The following is a 19,805-nucleotide window of genomic DNA, read 5'->3' as shown; positions in this document are numbered from 1 at the left end:
TGCAAAGTAGAATGTCTGCAAAAATGAAAGAACGATGGAACCACCCTGCTGGATTAAAAACAATACATTTCTGGGCTCCAGGATTTAAATGGGCACTCGTTATCGCTGGACTATCTGACTATTTTAGGCCCCCAGATAAACTAAGTCTTAACCAATCAGTTTCATTAATGGCTACAGGATTCATATGGTCGAGATATTCATTGGTTATTATTCCTAAGAACTGGCTTCTTTTTTCTGTAAATGTCGGGCTCGGAATTACTGGTACATCACAAGTTTACAGAGTTGTAAAATACAGACAAAGCTTAAAAGAACAAGATGAATCAGTAAAGGAAGAGTAATTTAGTCGGAGCAAAACGAATATAAAACCTTATACTCACCTATATATTTTTGCATTATGTGTTAATAATTATCAATACCACCAGTTTTGTTATACAGCTATGATAACTTTAGTTCTGTGCATTTCTACAAATTGAAATCTGAAATTCGCAGTGTATAATCATTTGGAAAAAGTTCCATATTGAATAGAATATTCATATTAATTTAAACTAATTAAATTAGAAAACATGTAATACTATTCAATTCACTTTCTTCAACTGTGAAAAAAACATCAAATTCGTATTTGTCCGAACATTTGTGCATTATGATTTATGAAGGTCATGCTTCAGGACTATGCAGTAACGTTAAAGCATATTCCAATAGGAATATTTGAGAACGTATTCTGTTTTTGGCATCATTTAATCAAATCTTTGAATCATTTTTTTCTTAGGAGGATTGTATAATATAATACTGAGGCGGATTAAAAAGCAGCAGTCAAGTCTGCTGTTTATCATGACTGCAACTGCAATCCGGTTGTTTGTTTTGTGTGTTTAAAAGTTATCTGCTATGTACACATGCTAATAGGAATTTTGAAAGTTTGCTTTTTTATTGAATATTTACTGGTGTTTTATTCGGGCCCTTTATAATAGTAATTTAAAAGTATATATTTTACAACATAGGAATTTGAAATTAACATTATCTCTATCCATGTTTATTTATATATTCCTAGCAAAACTTCTAAAGAGACACTGTAAAAAAAAATGACACTTGGTATTAGAAAACTTTATTTTGAAAAAATTATTTTAAATCTTAGTTCAACCTGATTTCTTGTCAGGTTTGTTGTATTTAAGCTGCTATTTTATCAACAAATGTTATATACCGGTACTATTTACAATGTTTTATTAAACTCGTTTAATACAAAATTTTGTAGCAAAATTATTTAGGTCTTTTGCATTCTTATCATATTATTCATTGCTGGGTTAAAACAACTACCTTGTTATTTTTAGTCGACAACGACAATATAAAAACTTTATATAGTTAGAGAATTTAACCTTAAAATTGGGATGTAAATCATTTTTTTTCGCTATCATCATAAGTGGCATTCTAAGCAACGCTCTGGATATTCCTGTACTGTTTTTTATAATAAAATAATTCAATTTAGTAAGCTCACAAACAAGTACAAGAATACCTTGAAATAAAAATGATCGTGAGTCCTCATTTCATCTGAGATACAGTTCTTTTGTACTCAATGAGTTGGAATTTCCTCAGTCATTGAAGACAATCATTAAAATGTCTCCCTCTGTTTATCACCTTTGAAATGTTGATACAGAGCAAAATCTGTTCCAGTGTTTTTGATCTGGTGGTCACTGTTTTACTCATTGTGGGTTATAGTCGGAGAAGTTCCAAGCTTATATTGCCCTAAATCTGTGAACTACTAAAACTCCTTTTTCTTCGCTACTGGTTATTCATGCTTCTGCAATAATACTAACTAGCTAAACCTGATTCTGACTGGTGTGCTCACGAAAAACTTGTGATATTTTAATTGAGAGGCAAAATATGCATCTTTCACTGAATTAATTACTGTTTTGGGGCAAGAATTAGTAGTAATCTCATCAATATCAACTATCAATATACTGTAACTCTTTTTTTTTTCTGAAATCTGTATTTGATTCAGATGACGAGTTCATTCAAGTCTCAAATATTCTGTATTGTAAATCTTCTAATAACAGGAATTTCGCAATGAATATTTTGTATGAAAATTGTTTGAAAAACTGTCCTTTTTTGTCTTGAAATTAGCCACCAGTCTGAATTAAGTGCGCTCCGTAGATAGTACGATATCAAAAATCATTTTTTAATATTATATGATTTGAAAATAAAGTTTCCTGGTATGTACCAACTCTAATATTTGTAATCCAAATATGCTGACAATACTTCTATTTGTGTCTACATTAACTTTTTGTTGTCATTTCTATTGTAACATTTTAAAGATACACAAGTTTTATAATATCGATATATATATATATATATATATATATATATATATATCAGAGGCTGTCGAAATATTGTAGAAGAGTGTCTCATTTTTCTCATGCATATACTGTGTGTATTACTGTATTCTATTACTGTAGCCTATTATTGTTTTTCAATAAACATACATGTAATGTAATATGAGCAAAGACATGTTTAAGATTTGTATTAGACTAAATGCATGAAGAGAAGAAGCTGTTTTTGCTGAAATGATTCTATTTATTCGAAATTTGTTTTCTTCCAGTTACTAGGCTAGCTTTGACGAAATATTTATGTGTGTAATATATTTATCAGTTGGTACTTGGTAGTCTTTCGATAATTCATATTTCATGGATAAAACTATTGGTAAAAATTTAGAAGATAAAAGCAGTGGTCTATTGAAAATATTACGATGTGTTGACTGCGAAAAAAAGTTTACAAGTACTATTGAATTAGCTTGTCATATGTTGGAACATACTGAAAAGCAGAAAGATGAATATTATACAGAATTTGGCATGTATAGCCATAAAAAATTTCTGCAAAAACATTATGAAGTGAGAAATAAAAAATTGAAAAACAAAGGCTTCGAATGCAAAGAATGTGATATAACATTTGAACGTAAAAAGGAATTCCGAGAGCACAATCTTCTTAATCATAAACAAGAGACAATGGAGTTAGGCAAAGATTCCTTGGTTATTTTCAAAGATATTAGTTTGTCATCAAACGGCTTAAAAACAGTACACTATCGTTGCAGTGTATGTGAAAAAACATTCAATTTGAAGACAGATTTAGAACGCCATTTTCTTATACACTCTGGTGCAAAACCGTTTCAATGTCCGCTGTGTGATTTGAAAGTAAATAGAAAAACTAATTTACGAAGGCATATGAGAAACAAGCATGGTAATAAAACAGGTACAAATAATAAAAAGAGGATCACGTTCACCCATGAAAATAACAATAATGAATGTTCACCTAATAGCAAAATATCATTTCATTGTCCTTTTTGTGATGTATATATTGCTCATGAATCAGAATTAGGTGAACATATGAAGGAATCTCATGGTTTGTTAAATACATCGGAGATGGAAAATTTAAAATCAATTGAGTCTTCTCCGGAAATTGTTGTTAGTGTTCTGTTGGAATAATCTGTTAGGGATATTGTGTATTCTCTCAATGCCCAAAGCACTGGAACTGGAGAAACTGTAAAATTTATCAAAATAGTTTATTTTCAGAAAATGTCTAGGCTAATACCACTGTTCTCAACTTTTTTTACATATAAGTTAATTTATATAATCATTGCTCTGAATTATTATGGGTTACGGGCCTTACGACTTGCCGTCAATCATTGCTGATCAATTGTCATATGATACATTTTGTCATGTTTCAACTAATCTTTCATTTTTATTGCAATCATGTTTTAATTTAATTGATTTATAGTGACTGTATAATGCATGCATCATACAATGCATCATACTTTCTAAATTCATAATTTATGTATAATTGAGTTGTGAGACAACACAACTGCCGGTATATGATGCTATTCCTTAATTTGATTAAAGTGTGATCTTATGAGCGTGAATTCGATTATGTTAATGTCAAATTGATGTTATGTTGGTACCAGAGCCGACCTTAACTACTGCAGAGCAATATACAATATGGATATCTGCGGGAGAAGTGTCCTAAGGCCAGCCCTAGTTCATACTTGCTACCTTAGTGGTTTTGGGTCTTTTTGATGATGATTTTTTAGTGATGTGCCAAAAAGCACTGTGCTTATATTTTTTTTTTTCAGTATTTTATATTCAGTTGTATACATTCGTTACTTTGATTGAAATAAACGCTGATTTGATAGCCATGTCTCGTAATGAATTTAGGATTAAGCCAGGCAACACTACAGAATCAGAATGGGATAGTATTGGTGGTTATATGGTTGCAAAATATCGTAAACTGGAGCAACAATTTGATGAGAATGCGATTGCAGGGCGTCAATTGTCATCAATTTTTCGTGGTGTTTCAATTTATGTCACTGGTTGGACGACACCAAGTGTTGATGAACTGAAAGTAATCATGTCAAAACATGGAGGAAAATTTCATGTGTACTATTCGAGGTAACTCTTCAGTATTTCGATGTTTTATTCATAAATGATAAAAAGGTATAAGTCATTGTGAGAAATTTTTCAAAACAAAATTTTTTTGTTTTGTGATTGGGGAGCTGGTTTGAAATCACAATAGTCATTTCATTTTTTTAACTTCACGACTGGGTCCCGGGTAGTCATTTAGGGTTTTTTGGTATTATCACTACCACGAAACGTTAGCGTAAATCGTAAATAAACTCAAATGTACAAATTTACCTTGAATCTTCTGAATTAATATTAGAAATTGAATTCATTAAATTAATCTCAAGGGGATAGATTTTAATATTTGTATGAAATATTAGAAAATTTTAAATGTGAAAAAGGAATTATGGTAGATGGTTAGGAGCTGGACACACTCAAATTTTTGGGAGCTCTATCTATTATGGTACACTAAGCTCGACCTCCAACAAAACGTCATTGGCTCTCCAGCCCTGTAAATCAATATAAAAAAATCTGTTATTACTGAAATCAAAATTTAGGTATGGTCAAGTTTACAAATTTTCATGATTCTAAATTAAAAATCTTGCCCTATGTACCGGTATGTTTTAATTATTGTCTTGCTGATTGCATTTTGCATAAAACAAGTAAAATAATTGTGACCTTTCGTCTGTATTCATCTAAGAATTAAAACAACAGTTAGAATGTAGGTCATTTTTGTGCATCATGGTAAGTTGATAATGTTAATAACTGAACATTATTTGACTTTATTTTCCAGGTATAAAACTACACATGTTATTGCATCTAATCTACCTCATGCAAAAAGGAAAGAATTAAAACCGAATCAAAAAGTTGTCAAACCACAATGGATCACAGATTGTTTAGCAGCTAAGGAACTTCTACCTATTGAAAAATATCTAGTTGTTCCATTAGACAATGGATTACAGAATAGAATTACCAGCATTTTGGAAAAAATACCATCAAATGAATCAGGTTGATTATTCTTTCGTTACAAAAGTATATGCACCACATTTTACATTGAGGTCAATCTTAAGTAAAGGATATTTTGGTCTCTTCAAGTGCTTCCTGTTGTAAAATTTAGCAGGCAATATGACCCATTGAGTCGGCATATTAAAAGAATTGCCAAAGTAATAATTGTCTTTTGTATTTCATGTAGCATATATAATATTGAATGATTCTACTTGTGTGATCAAAGTTTCTACTGTACTCTTTTATAACCAAAATTAAAATTGCTTCAAGCTTGCTTAAGTGACAAAGATTCTCTTTAACACAGTATTCGAAACACAATCTAACGAAACTTTGATCGATGGCACTGGGCAGAGAACAAAGATCGGAGAGTCTTCCAATGATGAAAATAAAGCTCCGATAACACCAAAGTCTGGAGGGTTTGTTACTTAGCCACATTAAAATGCAATTCTCTTTTTTGTGCAATGAGGAATAACAATAAAAATACACATAATGTTCAGGTTTATATGAGTGATTTATTCTAATGGTGGTGTTATGCTTTTTCGATTGTAACTCACTATATAAAATGAAAGTTGACCTACTCAATTCATATTACCGGGGCTGTGGATTCGAGGAAAATTTAAATTGACTCCCGACTCTGGGTTAGGGTGAAATTTGACCCGACTCCTGATCATAATAAATTTAGACTCCAGCTTCAAGTCAGATAAAATCAAAAGCATCAGTGTATACAAGCCACCTTTAATGGAAAGTCGAGAATGCTTAGTAATCTTGGTGCCTTTTAAGTTTCTTTAAAGAAAATTTTGTCTTTTATCATCACTGAAAGTATGAAATTCCGACTCTTGAGAATTCAAAATTTATCTCCGACCCTCGAGTCGAGCAGATTGAAAATCCAATTCTAGTTCCCATTGGACTCCAGCGCAAAATGCCAAACTCCGACACAGCCCTGCATAAAATTTATCGGGGACCAGAATTACGTTAAATGGCTGTTTCGAACCCTCTTTTATTCTTTAAACACAGCCACTTTCTTCAATTTTTTTTACTTATATTAGCACAGAACTTTGACTATTTAAGTATAGATTGTTCTTGTACAGTTGAAAAACATATTTGCGCAATTGGCTTTAGTATAATTTAATAACATAAAAGACAAAGCAGTTAATAATTTTAAATTAAATTTCAGTCGAACCATCTGCCCAACAACAGATTCCAATTTTTTATCCGAGTTTTATTCTCATTCTCGACTTCATTTTTTGTCAACATGGAAAATGGAGCTTACTGAATATGTGAGGTTTGTTACAGTTTAATTTTTTGAAACCTATATATTTCTAATAATAGGTATAGTTAGCTCAGCTACCTTGCAGACAATAATTAACTTCTCAGGATCTCAGGACCATTTTCAACATGCAAAATTTGTCTGAGCTGTCATTCCTCAGTAAAACTTTTGTTGTAGTATCATGTATATGCATTTGTGCTGTCATTAGGATTCCTTTCTAGATGCCTAAGGGAGAAACAGAAACATACCAAAATGAATCAGTACTCTTTTATTAAATAATTTATGCCAGTCAAATTTAAAATTATGGTATAATGTAAGGTATTTCAAATTTTGAAAAATCCTTCCATTTAAAATAATTATCCTAATGGAATGTCCAACAACTTTGATACAAACTATAATATATCATACTGTTTTGATTTCAGATTCAAACATGTATTTTCACAGGTCTCTTCAGACTAAAGAATCACTGAAAGAATTGCCACTGTCTGGTTATGAAAAACTGCTGGGAGTGGCTAAAATTGAGGGAGCAATTGGTTTGTGACCTTTTCTCATGCTAATGCATAATTTAGATCTTTTATGTCAAATTTTTTTAATGTCAGAAATTTTAGTGACAAATTTTTGATTTTTCGATTTAATCAAAATTTAATAACTGGTGCCTATTATATTTTGCTATGAACCTGAAAAATGAATGAAATGTGGAAATGTGAAAACAATTTTTATTATGAATTTCATTGGAATTCTATTTCAAATGATGTAAACTACAACAGATCCAAGATTTGAATTTTATTATGTATATTCTGATAACAGGTAACAGTGCAAATTTTAACCGTGTAGTGATGCATATAGATATGGATTGTTTCTTTGTGTCTGTTGGTCTCATCTCTCGTCCCGAATTACGTGGATTGCCTGTTGCAGTTACCCACTCAACTGGTGCTGGAATCACTAGGTATCTCAATGTAATTTATCTCAAATGTCAAATGTATGTATAATGGGCAATGGCATATAATATGGCGTATAATGACATTATTATCTGGCTTCTTACTAGATTTATGGCGCTTATTCATGCTCTTTTCTCCAAACAAGTCCCTTCACAATAAAGGTATGGGTACTCCTGAAGTATGCGCACCAAGATGTCGCCTAACCTGAACCCTAATCTGGTACACAACCTGAGTTCAGGTTGTGCGCCATCTTGGTGCGCATACTTACGGAGGTCCAAGATATGTAAGGAGCTACTATTTTACTATTGACCAGGTTTTTTGAGTTTGGCATTGCCTACCCGATTTATTACACCCTGGGTGATATATAGGCAGGTGATTTGAATCAGAGATTGGTATCCTGCTGTACCAAAACAGTTAGGCTAACGCTTACTGAGTAAAAATATAATTGAAATGTTGTTATTTACAGAATATCAGAAAAATAGATAATCCTACACACAAGCTTGTTAAATTAGTGTTTTAAAATATCAGTTTGTTTTATTATTTCTTGTAAAAATTCAAATTACGAAGACTAACTGAGAGTTGTATTTCATTTCACAGTTGTTGATTTCTCTTTTTACAGTGAGCGACCAGATACGAATTCTGAGTATGAAAAGGAATATTATGAAAAGAAATTTGGACAATTTAGCAGTGATGAATCTTCAGATCGAACAAAGTGAGATTTACAAATTAATAATGTTCATTCAAACTGATCTAACTAACGGAACGAATGAATCATCTATGCTATTTTTTACTATGGCTGTGGAGTCGGAGGAATTTTACAATCGACCTCAGACTCCAGATTAAAAAAAAATTCAGCTTGGATCTCTCAATCCTGGTTAAGAAAAGTTTTGACTCTGAATTTGGGTTGTAATCAATTTTTATTTTGTCCAGCTCCAAACTCTGAGAAAATCAATTGTTGATTATGAAGACTTTGCCATATTCAAGCCTTTATTAAAACGTTATTAAGAACCCCTTTACAAACAAAAAATTGATGCTTTTTGAGTTTTGGTAAGTAATTTTACTATTTTATCACCGTTGAAAGTCTGCAATTCCGACTCTTGGGGATTCAAAATTTTGACCTGTCTCTGGGGAGATCGAAAATACATCTCCGACCCCACAGCACTGTCAATTTCAATAATGCTCCATTTTACAGAGTACCTCCATCATCATTTGGCCCTGGTTACTCCTCCTCAGAAATTGCGAGTTGTAGTTATGAAGCACGCACTGCTGGTGTGAAAAATGGAATGTTCATGGGTAAAGCTAAACAACTCTGTCCAGAATTAAGGTACACCTTGCAAAATAAAGTATTTAGGTATTCTGGGATTCTGCAAACAAGTTTTGTGATCTCAAATATTTCGAATGTAACTTTCATGTGTTAAAAGGTCATATGTGGATTCGATGGCCCTGGCCTAGTGGTTAAAACACTAGACTTAACAGTTTTTAAATACAAAGCAGAAAATACATCAGAGTCATTAAATTGAGTAATTTTAGTTTACTCAGGGTCATCAATCTCTTAGTAACAATGTGTTGTTTTTTTGTTTATATTTTTATAAATTTATTGTGGGGCTCCGTAAATACTAGTCAACCTCTTCACAGCCTCTTCACGCCTTGTTCAGAGCAAAAGCTTCAAATGAGCATTATTTTAAAAATGTATATTTTTATTTTCTGCTAGTCCACTGTTACTTAGTTTGCTTGTAATCATGCATACGGCAAGCATGTTTTTTTTAGCTTAAATGTAGTTAAATAGGATTTTAGGTGCCAGTATGCATTGTGGGATTATTATTTTCATTTGTCATCTTCTTATATCAAATTGATTTTTGAAAATACCAATTCTCAAATTCAGAGTGATTCCATATGATTTTGAGTCATATCGGCGTACATCAGATCAACTGTATAGCACACTTGCCACGTACACTCGGCATATAGAAGCTGTTAGTTGTGATGAAGCTCTTGTTGATATTACAAAAATTGTCAGAGAAACTGGACTGACACCATTGAAAGTTGCATCTTTCATTAGAAGCGATGTGAAAGAAGCAACAAAATGTAACGCTTCTACAGGTATTATATAAGAATTTTACAGCAGCTATTTTTCAGACTTTCACTCAATTTTTTTTTCTTCAACAAGTTCTCCACTAAAAGTATAATTTTTCCTATTTAATCTGGGAGAGGAAAGTCTATAAGACTGTGTCATCATATGATGAACCTCATTACCTCATCCGGTTACCAGTCCAGTGAAGGAAGCTGTAATTGACCAGCGGTTACTTTAACCACCCTAAGGAATCCAGCAATCCTCTTTCACATAATTTTCCCACACAGGTATGGACCTGCGAAACTGAACAGGATAATTAGGTGCCTGGGTTAGTGTATTCCAAACGCTTGGCGCTTAATCTACTAGGCCGTGTGTGAAAAGTACTGATAAAACAAGACATCTATAGTATAATCTCATTTATTTCACAGTCAACATATTAGTTTTATACTGGTATACCATTCAGGGATGTTTTCTTAGAATTTGTGCACAAAGTTATCAAATGTTGAATCATCCAATATTGAGTTGGTCATTCTTAAATGTACTTTTGAATTCAGGAGTGGGACCAAATATAGCATTAGCTAGGATGGCTACTCGACGAGCAAAACCGGATGGGCAGTTTGTCGTCACCCAATGTGAAGCAAAAGAATTTATGAAAAATTTGCCCGTGAAGGATTTACCTGGTGTAGGAAGATCTACAGGTAACAAAATAGAAGCAAAATAAACTTTAAAGCTCAGCTTTCTTTGTTCTAACCCTGACATGGGCAAACTACGCGAGCCAAATCCGGCCCGTTGGGTACTTCAATCTGGCCCGCCTGATGCGGCCAAGATCGAACTAAAACCAAATTTTGATGTTTAGGCTCAAAAATAGCTCAAAGAATTGGTTGAGATTGCAATTAAATTTAGTTTTGGCACGAAGCTTACTGCTTTCCACTTTTGCTTTTGTAACACTGTAAATATTGTTCATAAAATGTCACTTTTTAAGTCACACTTACATGGCCCGCCAGTCTAGGTGAGAAAATTTTTTGGCCCCTGGTCCCAAAACCTTGCCCACTCCTGTTTTAACCCCTTCGTTCCTTTTAGCTTCAAGACTTCAGGACATGGGTCTATCAACATGTGGTGATTTACAGAATCATCCAATAATTGATCTTCAAAAAGAATTTGGTGGCAAAACCGGACAAAAACTGCATGATATGAGTTGTGGAATCGACAAGAAAGAAGTATAAATAATTTGGTCACTACTAAAAAATGATTGTCCACAATCTAAACTGTAATATAACAGTAGTATATGTTCACTGAAATTTCTCAGTAATTCAACTCAAATACTTTCCAACTTTGAAGTCTGAGAAAATAAAATTTTGATAACAAAACCTTTGGTGTATGCAAACTTTCGTTGCTAGACTGTTAAGAAAACGTAGTTGAAAAAAAATGATTATTAAGTTTTAGTGGGATGTTTTTTCAGTTATCACCTCTGAAAGTCTGCTAGGGAATTCCTTGGATGCCAATTCTGGCGAGTTTGAAATTTGACACAGGCTCAAGTGTAAACATGCTAAACTCTGTCTACACAGCTCAGGCCAGCTTGAATTCGATTCTGGTCATGTTTATACAAAGATATAGAAAATTTATTTTTTCAATATATAGGTTCAAATTGAAAAGGAAAGAAAGTCTGTATCAGCTGAAGTCAATTATGGAATTAGACTTTCCGGGAATGAAGAAGCGAAAACATTTCTTCATAATTTATCACAAGAGGTTCATAATTCTTCACTAAATAAATTTAGCTTCTTTAACAACAGTCCAACAGCTAGCTTCATACACATGAGAATTCAATGTTTTTGAACAGATTTCTTTGTTGATTTAGCATACAATAGTTTACTCAATTTATTAGACTTTGTGCTGGATGGTAGGCATGGAAAATGAATCCGAGATCTGTAACTATAGTTAGGCATTAGAAATTTAACACCATTACTTATGGGAAGAGTTTCCTGTTTTTACAAAACTTCATTGCGCTGATATTTCATGGCAGTTGTCAACCAAAAAATTTCAAAGACTATGAAACCGGACCTGGAGCCACAGTTTGAATATACTGAGGCTTCGAAACTCTAGCCTGAGCAATTATGATTTCAAAACAGGTCCCCATGATTGGTATTTACTAAGTACTGGTCACAAGATCATGTGTGACTCTTTTATCAAAATTTTATTCCTGGATGTTATTTCGTGTTTAATTTTCCTAATATGAATCCATCACTTTCAATTTTCTTTTTTTTTGCCTTAGGACATAAATTCATGAATTCTATTAAATCTGTATTTAGGTGACAAATAGATTGAAATCTGCTGGAATGAGGGGGCGTAGAATCACTCTCAAACTGATGGTACGACGTTCTGATGCACCACAGGAATCTGTGAAATTTGGTGGTCATGGTGTTTGCGATTCATGGTCTAGAAGTTCTCCTATACTCTTGAGGCATGTCAGAGGTAACATGGAATTTCTTCTTGGCTGTTTTATGTGGTAAGGGGAACTCAATAGATCAGCACAAACAGACTACTCTTATTTACTTTAATATACTCAATTTTAGCTGAATACCAAGTATAAAACTGAGCAGCGAATAAGAACCAAATGATGGATGAAAAAAATGAGACCAAGTGAACTAAAAAAAGCTAACTATAAATAATTAATCATAGCTATTAAAGGAGGAATAACAAAACACGAGTTGAATAAATTTAAACATGAACACACAACACATTGTGATAATGTACCGGTATATTGTTATCAGGACAAAGTTGGTGACAAAAAATACCAAAACATTTCATGTCATTCTACTTAACAGTACTTCAGTTTAGTATATTTCGACTCTTTGAAATAATCATGAACAAATAACAGGTGACCCATATGAAGAAGATTGTGCGGCAATCAATGAAGCAGCATGGTCAATACTGAGTTCATTGCAGGTTAATGATTTAAAAATGCTTTTGTGTTTGCTTATGAGGTTTACATATTTATGTATATTTAATTAGGCATAATTTTGTCAATTTTGCTTTCAATGAAGCTCTTTCTTCTGATTTGAAGTAAATTATCATTATTCATTTATGAATTTTTTTGATATGCGATTCCTTGTATGTTATCTATATAATCTAGCCAATTTGTTACATTTTTGGATTAGGCCTTGAGATAAATAGGAATAGTGTAAGCAATCCATATTTATCCCAAGGGATGAATGACGATATGTCAGCCTATTCATATAACAAACCACAGTCTCTCGTCTGGTTTTCAGTCCAGGGGTATACAACACATGGTACGTATGCCCAATATGCCACGACATAAAATTGAACATGGCGCGTGAGTGCCCAATATGCCACAACATAGAATTTAACATGGCGCGCGAATGGTTTGGTAAAAAGTAATTGAATTTATGATACATTCCAATAACTCGCGTTTATATTAAAGTAAGCCCAAATCATCGTTTTTATTCACAGAATCTTTTAACAGATAAATATTTCGATTCAGTAATGCGCATTGCTATTTCTTCTTTGAAAGCCAACATTTCAAATTTGGTACATCTAAAAACTTTTCAAAGCAGTAGTTTTTCAAGCCATTACGTGGCGCACCTGACAAGACTTGGCATGTAGAAGCCCTGAAGTTGGAGTCTCCATTTGCACAGAGTCATGAAGCTTTTGAACTTCCAATGAATCTATTCTATTGAGTCATTCTTCTACAGTTGATCTGTGCAACATAAAATTCTGAAAGGCAATAATCACTCAATATGGCTCATTTTCTATGGCAGCTGAATGTTTCCGATCTGCGAGGCATTGGTATTCAAATAACACAATTACAATCTGCTGATTCTGCAAATTTATCAACTTCAGAATCAACATCAGCTGCATTTTTGAAAAAGTTTATTAAGAGGAAGTACGTAAATGTTTTGTTTATTTTTTTAATTCAAGCCTTGCTAACTTTATTGACTACATTTCTGTTATTTCATTGTCATTCTAAATTTCTATCCAGTAAATGCATTGAGTATTAGTCATCATCATGGATATCAGCTTTCAACGATTCAAAATAACTTATTTCATCGTAAAGGGAATGATGTATGATAAATTATATATAGTGATGTTTTGACAATTCAATTTTATCTTCGAAATTTTGTTTTGCTCTTGTGAAAGAAACCACTGCCTGATCCTCAAGTTTTTACTGGGTTAATTACAAAGGTTATTGATTATTATTTTTTGCTATCACCCCATTGTTTCCTATATTAACATTTAACAACAATTTTTCTTCCATATTGAAAGGTAGATAGTTTGCCCTGATTATCTATGTGTTGTTTTTTTATAATACAGGAATCTGCTTATGTGTGTTTTTCGTAGTTTCAAAATTTTTTATTTATATTATTTTCAGGTCCGATATTAAAAATGTCGAGTCTGATAATATGGATAACCAAAATAGGCCTTCGACATCAGGTATCCCTGTTTTCATTTAATAAATTTCTTGCTATATTACTCTGGTGTTCACTCGGAGCATGGAGTCTAGTGTCGAAACCAAAGAGGTTTTCGAGCTATTTGTATGTACCTTCCATACTGTTATCGAAGACCATGCTTTAGGATAGGACAGGATTAACATATTTAACCCGGGGAAAATAAAGACAATATGACAACCTAATCATATGGCGAACCATGTTCTCTTATCCGATTACCAGTCCATGTCTGGCATGGCTTTAGTTAGGTAGGTAATTACCTATCTGTATGTAGTGCATAGCAATTGAATGCAATTATAACATAACAGTTATTAGTTCCATTTTTTTCAATAATTCCATTTTTACACTATAATGTCTGAGATACCACTCGTTTGGTCAACCTCAGCCAAGATTGAAAGTAATATTACTGAACCAGTGGGTATCAACCTTTAATCTTATCATTCTCCCCTTGGCAAATTTCAAAAGTAAAATTTAGTTGTATGTAGACAGGTTTTCCCCCTGGTTGAGAACTCTTGAGTCTGGACCTATCAATTTCTTCCATAATATAATGTATACTACCTATACTATTTTTTAGTGTCAAAATTTTTTATGTGTCTGTTGTAGCGATGTTGGGCACATATGGGTTAATTTCGACAATTTGTCCTTATACTGTCAACTATCTTTTATTCAGGTGATTTTCTTCAGCAAAACCAACCACCTATTTCAGAACCTAGTGCTCTTGATTCGAATGAGGAAATGAAGTTGAACTCTAGTTTCCTTGAAGCTCTACCCCCCGACCTCAGGAAGGAAGTAGAAAATAATTTTGCGCAACAGCGTCAAGCTTTAGAAAGAAATTTTTTAATTGTAAGTTAGTATATGCAAATCAAACAAACCTTGGAATAGCTTTGTTCTTGAACATTGTATTGTTTAAGTATGTCTGTTCCCTTTTTGGTTGTTTAGTTCGATAAATACCCTATTGAGATCTGGTTATTACAAAAATGTTCATTCTTACTAATATAGATCGTGAGGATAGGATTTTCGGTACTCCTGTAGTATGTGTTCCAGTCCATTTCACACAACTTGATGCAAAATAGACGAACAAAATAAGTTCCCTCCATATCAGTATAAGTTCCCTCCATATCCTTCTGCTCATATGTTCCAGTCCTTTCACACAACTTGATGTAAAATAGATGAACAAAATAAGTTTCCTCCATATCGGTACCCATACTTTTGGAGCGACATATTTTCATGGGAAGGAAAGCCGATCAGATAGCCTAATCATATTGCGAACCACAGCCTATCATTCAGTTGCCAATCCATATCGGGTATGGGAATAGGTAACTAGTTACTTGTTTCAGATGCATGGACTTGATAGTGGAGGAAGCCATGACCGACCAGTTACCTGAACCACCTTACAACAAGAGGAGACCAGCAATCCATTATTATTCCTGAAAGAATCCCAAACTGCTAATTGCGCAGGGTAAACTTAGCTCCGATGGCTAGTGTATTCTTAGTGCTTGGCAATATGTGCCAACCAGCGAGCCAATTTTTGTTCTTTCATTTATTTTTTCTCTTGAATGCAAATATGGCTGAATAAATCAAGTACATTTTTCATCCACACTTTTTGATGGTGACATCTCTATTTGAAAAGTCAACCGCCAGAATTGCATTTTTACTTCAGAATGAAAATTCGAATGATAGCAATGCGTCAGTAGAGCCTGTTGTCTCTGAAATGCCTGTTACTGGAGCACCAGCACCCAATGTTTTATTCTGTGGGGGTGGAAAGTTAGGCGGTGTAAAAAAGCAACCCCAAAAACACAGGATAGTGAAGGGGCGAAAAGGTAGGATTTTATATCAAATAGGAATTTAAGTGTCGTGACAGAATCTTTTCGTGTAAGGTTTTGGTGGTCACACGGACCTAAATGTTTCAAATTTGGCATTGACTACTACATTTTTCTATTTTTTCTCGAGCCTAACAGAAGCTTTTTATTTTATTCAGGAGTGAAAACTAATATTACAAAGACAAGTACTTCAAAACCATCTGCACAGAAAGTACGTAATTCAGACACCAGTCCCAACAAATTAATTACAGATATGTTTCCTGTTACATACAGTCCAAATAAGAGTAATCTCATGAAAAAGTCTCCTAAAACTTCCCCAATGCACAACATAATGGGGAAAAATACCCCTGCAGCTGCCAAAGTGAAAAGGAGACTCGTGACAATTCAAGAAGAACAGAATTATATTGAGATTCCTGACTCTGATGAGGACGAAATTACAGGTGCTTGTTGTTTGGCAATTTTTTGTTGATTCTTTTCTGTTTATTTATTACGGTAGTAACTGGCATGATGGTTATGGTCATTGTGCTATGTGTTAGAAACACACTATTAATACCATGGATGACACAGCTTGGAATCAATGGCAGATGACTGTATGTTGGGAGATTGATAACTATTTGGGTGATGGTTAACATAACGGCTAGTTAGTTTCAACTTTTTGCAATACATGTATGCATTAGAATGCAATAAATTGGCTAACTATTTCTGACACAGAACAGTAATCATATGGCAAAGCTATATTTAGCAATATAATTTATCTTTCTTTATTCGCGTTTCGTCGAAATTTCCTATTTGCTCACTCAAGTCTTTTTCAGAAACAAAAAAAGAACACCAATCTATCGAAGTGTTGCCTGAGGAAACTGAAAATCATTTACCAGTTTTAGGTGGTGCTTTCGAAATACAAGAGATTCGTCAAGTTTTAACAGAATGGATTCGTTCATATGGAGAAACAGGACCATTAGATTGTGATGTTAATGATTTCATAAGGTGAGGAAATTACTGATATTTACAGATTAAAAATTGTGTGAAAAGTAAATTGTAATATGTCAAACAGTACTCTGAAATATTTTTTTCCTAGTAAAACCTGAATCCTGATTTTTTTGCTTAGTTTTGAATTCCATATGAATATATTTTTAATCAGCACTATCTCTCTAAAAAGCCCATCGAATTGCAGTGCTTTTCCTTCTGTATCATGAATATAATGAAATTCCTTTTGATCCAGTTTCCTCGTCAGAACTGCCACTGATACCAGAGACTTGGAGAAAGTTCAATTGACTCTTCAAAGTTTTCATAGAAGACTGACTGTGATTATGAAAACATTTTCGAATGATGCCGCCGCCGAACCAAGACTGGAATGGATGAAAGCATACAAAAAAGCATGCGATGAAGTTCAATATGAAATTAGAAAATCATATAGAGGGGGAGAATTGAGATTGCCGACACTGTGCTGAATGTATTATTTATATTTATAAATTGGTGCAATTTTTTTATTATAAATGAGAAAATAATCTCTGATAGTGTTTGTATGTGTGTACTGCATCACTTCTTTTTTTAGCTTAGCTCAGAACAATATACCTGAATGATCTTTTAACAGTAAATACAATTGATGTTGGTCAATCAGGTTGGAGCTTTCAAATTATTCTGGAAAGGAAAGGTATAGGATGGTTTAATCATAGTCAATTGGATTGGTTGGCCAAGTATTAGTTCCAGATTCATGAACTTTGAGAAAGCCGTAACCGACGAGGGGAAGCACCCTACAGGCGATGAGGGCCACTGATCCTCATGTGCAGGCTACTGGATTGAACCTGCGTAAGATAATCGAATGTGCAATGCCAAGTGTGTTCCTAACGTTTAGCGCGATGCGCCACGTAGTCGAGCCTTGTAATTTGTAGGTCAAGAATGCTTCCCATCATGGTTAAAAACTAAACTACTGGTTACAGTGCATTTGCACCTACGTAGGCTACTGCGCACACTCGTTCGTTTGCAACGACGGATATGGGTTCAAATGACCGCAAAAGTATACAGTTGCAGGTGAAAATGCGCAAAAAATAAGGTTTTGTTAATGTTATCAGGCGGAAGTGATAACGATCTTCTAACAAGAAATCGGTAACAAATTAAAACGCTTCCAGGACGATGTTTAAATTTTACAAACAGTGGAATTATAACAAATATTTATTTATATTTGTTGGTGTATATAGTTATCGTATTAGTTAGTTATGAGATGACATTGATACAGACGAGGTTCTCTCCTTCTCCTTCCCCTTTAAATACACGAAATCCACCCTTATACACGTTTGTGCGGCGATAAATATGTACTCGAGAACATTCTTATCTTATATAATGTTATATAACTCAATCGATTTGAATATTTTAGGTTGGCGTCTGCTTTCAAATTCAGAAGGGTTTTCCGCCGATGTAAATTCAATTTAAAGAATTTTCTAATTACCGTAGTAATTTTTAGTCTTTTTCTAAGTGTTTATAAATATTGTGCGAAATAAGCAATTTATCCCTAAAGAATGGCATATTGTATAAAATTTATGGGGAGGAACAATTTTTTTTTTCTCATAAAGCATCATTTCGAAACAAGTTTTCGAAGTGATGTCAGCGGTGCATCTGGAAAGCCATCCGCTGATGAGGGGTGATTAAGCCTGGGAAAGTAAGTAAGTAAGTGTTTATTTCGATTTTCCGTTACAACAAAACAAATAGACAATACAGGGCAAAACAAACAAATGTACGGAAAATCAGGAAAGTGGGCAAAATCTAAAAAAGATTTAAAACGTGCTGGTGCACGTGCCCATTTAAATGGAAAAATGGTGGCAGACGATTGGAATGGTCTACGAAGCACTTGGGATACACTCCATTAACGAAAGGTAGGCAACAGAAGACAATTGATTAATCGACTGAATCGGTTTTGAATTCGGGCCGTATGTAATGCTAATCCATGTCCATCACCTTATTCGACTGCTCCTGCGTACTTTCTCCATCACATGCTTCAAATCGTTTTTTTACTTAAGCCTTTACCAAATGGCAATTGCGTCTTTTGTAATAGAGTCATTGAAAATTGTATTCATTTATTTTTCAACTGTTCTTATATAAAATCCTTTTGGAAATGGCTAAATTTAACAAGTTATACACAGCATAATATTTTTACTCAAGATGTTGAAACTAAATCACTGAATCTAATTATCGCTTGTGGTAAAGCAGCGATTTGGAATTTTAGAAATGGCTTAATATTTCAAGAATCGGAAACATATCAGTCCATACTTAGAACTATGTTTAAATGTGTGATGATAGGATCTTTAAGAATTATGAATGAATTTGTAAAAGAGGAAATATTATAAGATGAAATTCTTTTAGGAAAATCAGTAATGCTTTGAATATGGTAGTTATAGTTTTCATACTTATCTGAAATTTATATACATTGAAATAATTCAGTCAAAAAAAAAAAAATGTGTATGTTTGTTGGGTTGTAATGAAAATTATGATATATCATATAACATTGTGGGTGTATAATGTATTATTTCATGTCAAACATGTTTTAATATTTTTTCCTAACACCTGCAACTATCGTTTCTGCAATCACAGACTCTCTAATAAAATGTTATTTCCAAGAAAAAAAAAAAAAAAAGTTTGCATGGACCGAGAATCTGGAAAACGCCTAATAGCATGATGGGCGTTTTTATGATTATTTGTCTAATTCTTTAATTATTTTTGTTTTCCATATTAAATGATAATATCGGTTAAATTTATAATATATATGGTATAACTACTGAAAAAAAATGTATGCACAATGGTCACTGGATTACATTTCATGAATGTGGACACAATTCAAATTGGATATTTGAACTAATATGGGTAAATGTATCTGGAT

At 33.3% G+C, this 19,805-nt stretch overlaps 2 protein-coding genes across 3 annotated transcripts; both read left to right on the top strand.

Annotated features, from left to right (window-relative positions):
- The first annotated feature begins 11 nt into the window (after positions 1-11).
- Positions 12-338, top strand: LOC120344844 (mitochondrial pyruvate carrier 2-like). The gene has a single exon (XM_039414160.2). It carries the CDS (start codon positions 12-14, stop codon positions 336-338), a length of 327 nt encoding a protein of 108 aa, XP_039270094.2.
- On the top strand, positions 334-17,454 carry LOC120344846 (DNA repair protein REV1-like). 2 transcript variants are annotated; one of them, XM_078113040.1, is made up of 21 exons: positions 334-4,427; positions 5,170-5,384; positions 5,686-5,797; positions 6,556-6,663; positions 7,093-7,181; positions 7,456-7,594; positions 8,206-8,298; positions 8,779-8,910; positions 9,469-9,683; positions 10,209-10,352; positions 10,735-10,871; positions 11,293-11,400; positions 11,961-12,123; positions 12,530-12,597; positions 13,431-13,555; positions 14,042-14,103; positions 14,788-14,960; positions 15,778-15,937; positions 16,096-16,377; positions 16,750-16,921; positions 17,157-17,454. In XM_078113040.1, the coding sequence occupies exons 1-21, from the start codon at positions 4,072-4,074 to the stop codon at positions 17,383-17,385; spliced, it is 3,282 nt and encodes a 1,093-aa protein (XP_077969166.1). In that variant the 5' UTR covers positions 334-4,071; the 3' UTR covers positions 17,386-17,454. The 2 variants fall into 2 exon arrangements, with proteins under 2 accessions (XP_077969166.1, XP_077969165.1); XM_078113039.1 differs by having other exon boundaries at positions 12,527-12,597.
- Positions 17,455-19,805: the final 2,351 nt, after the last annotated feature.

Source organism: Styela clava, chromosome 5 (genome assembly GCF_964204865.1).
Source record: "Styela clava chromosome 5, kaStyClav1.hap1.2, whole genome shotgun sequence".
In the NCBI taxonomy this organism is placed as follows: Eukaryota; Metazoa; Chordata; class Ascidiacea; order Stolidobranchia; family Styelidae; genus Styela; species Styela clava.
Note: the sequence above shows the minus strand (reverse complement) of the source record. Positions and strands in the feature narration are given on the sequence as shown.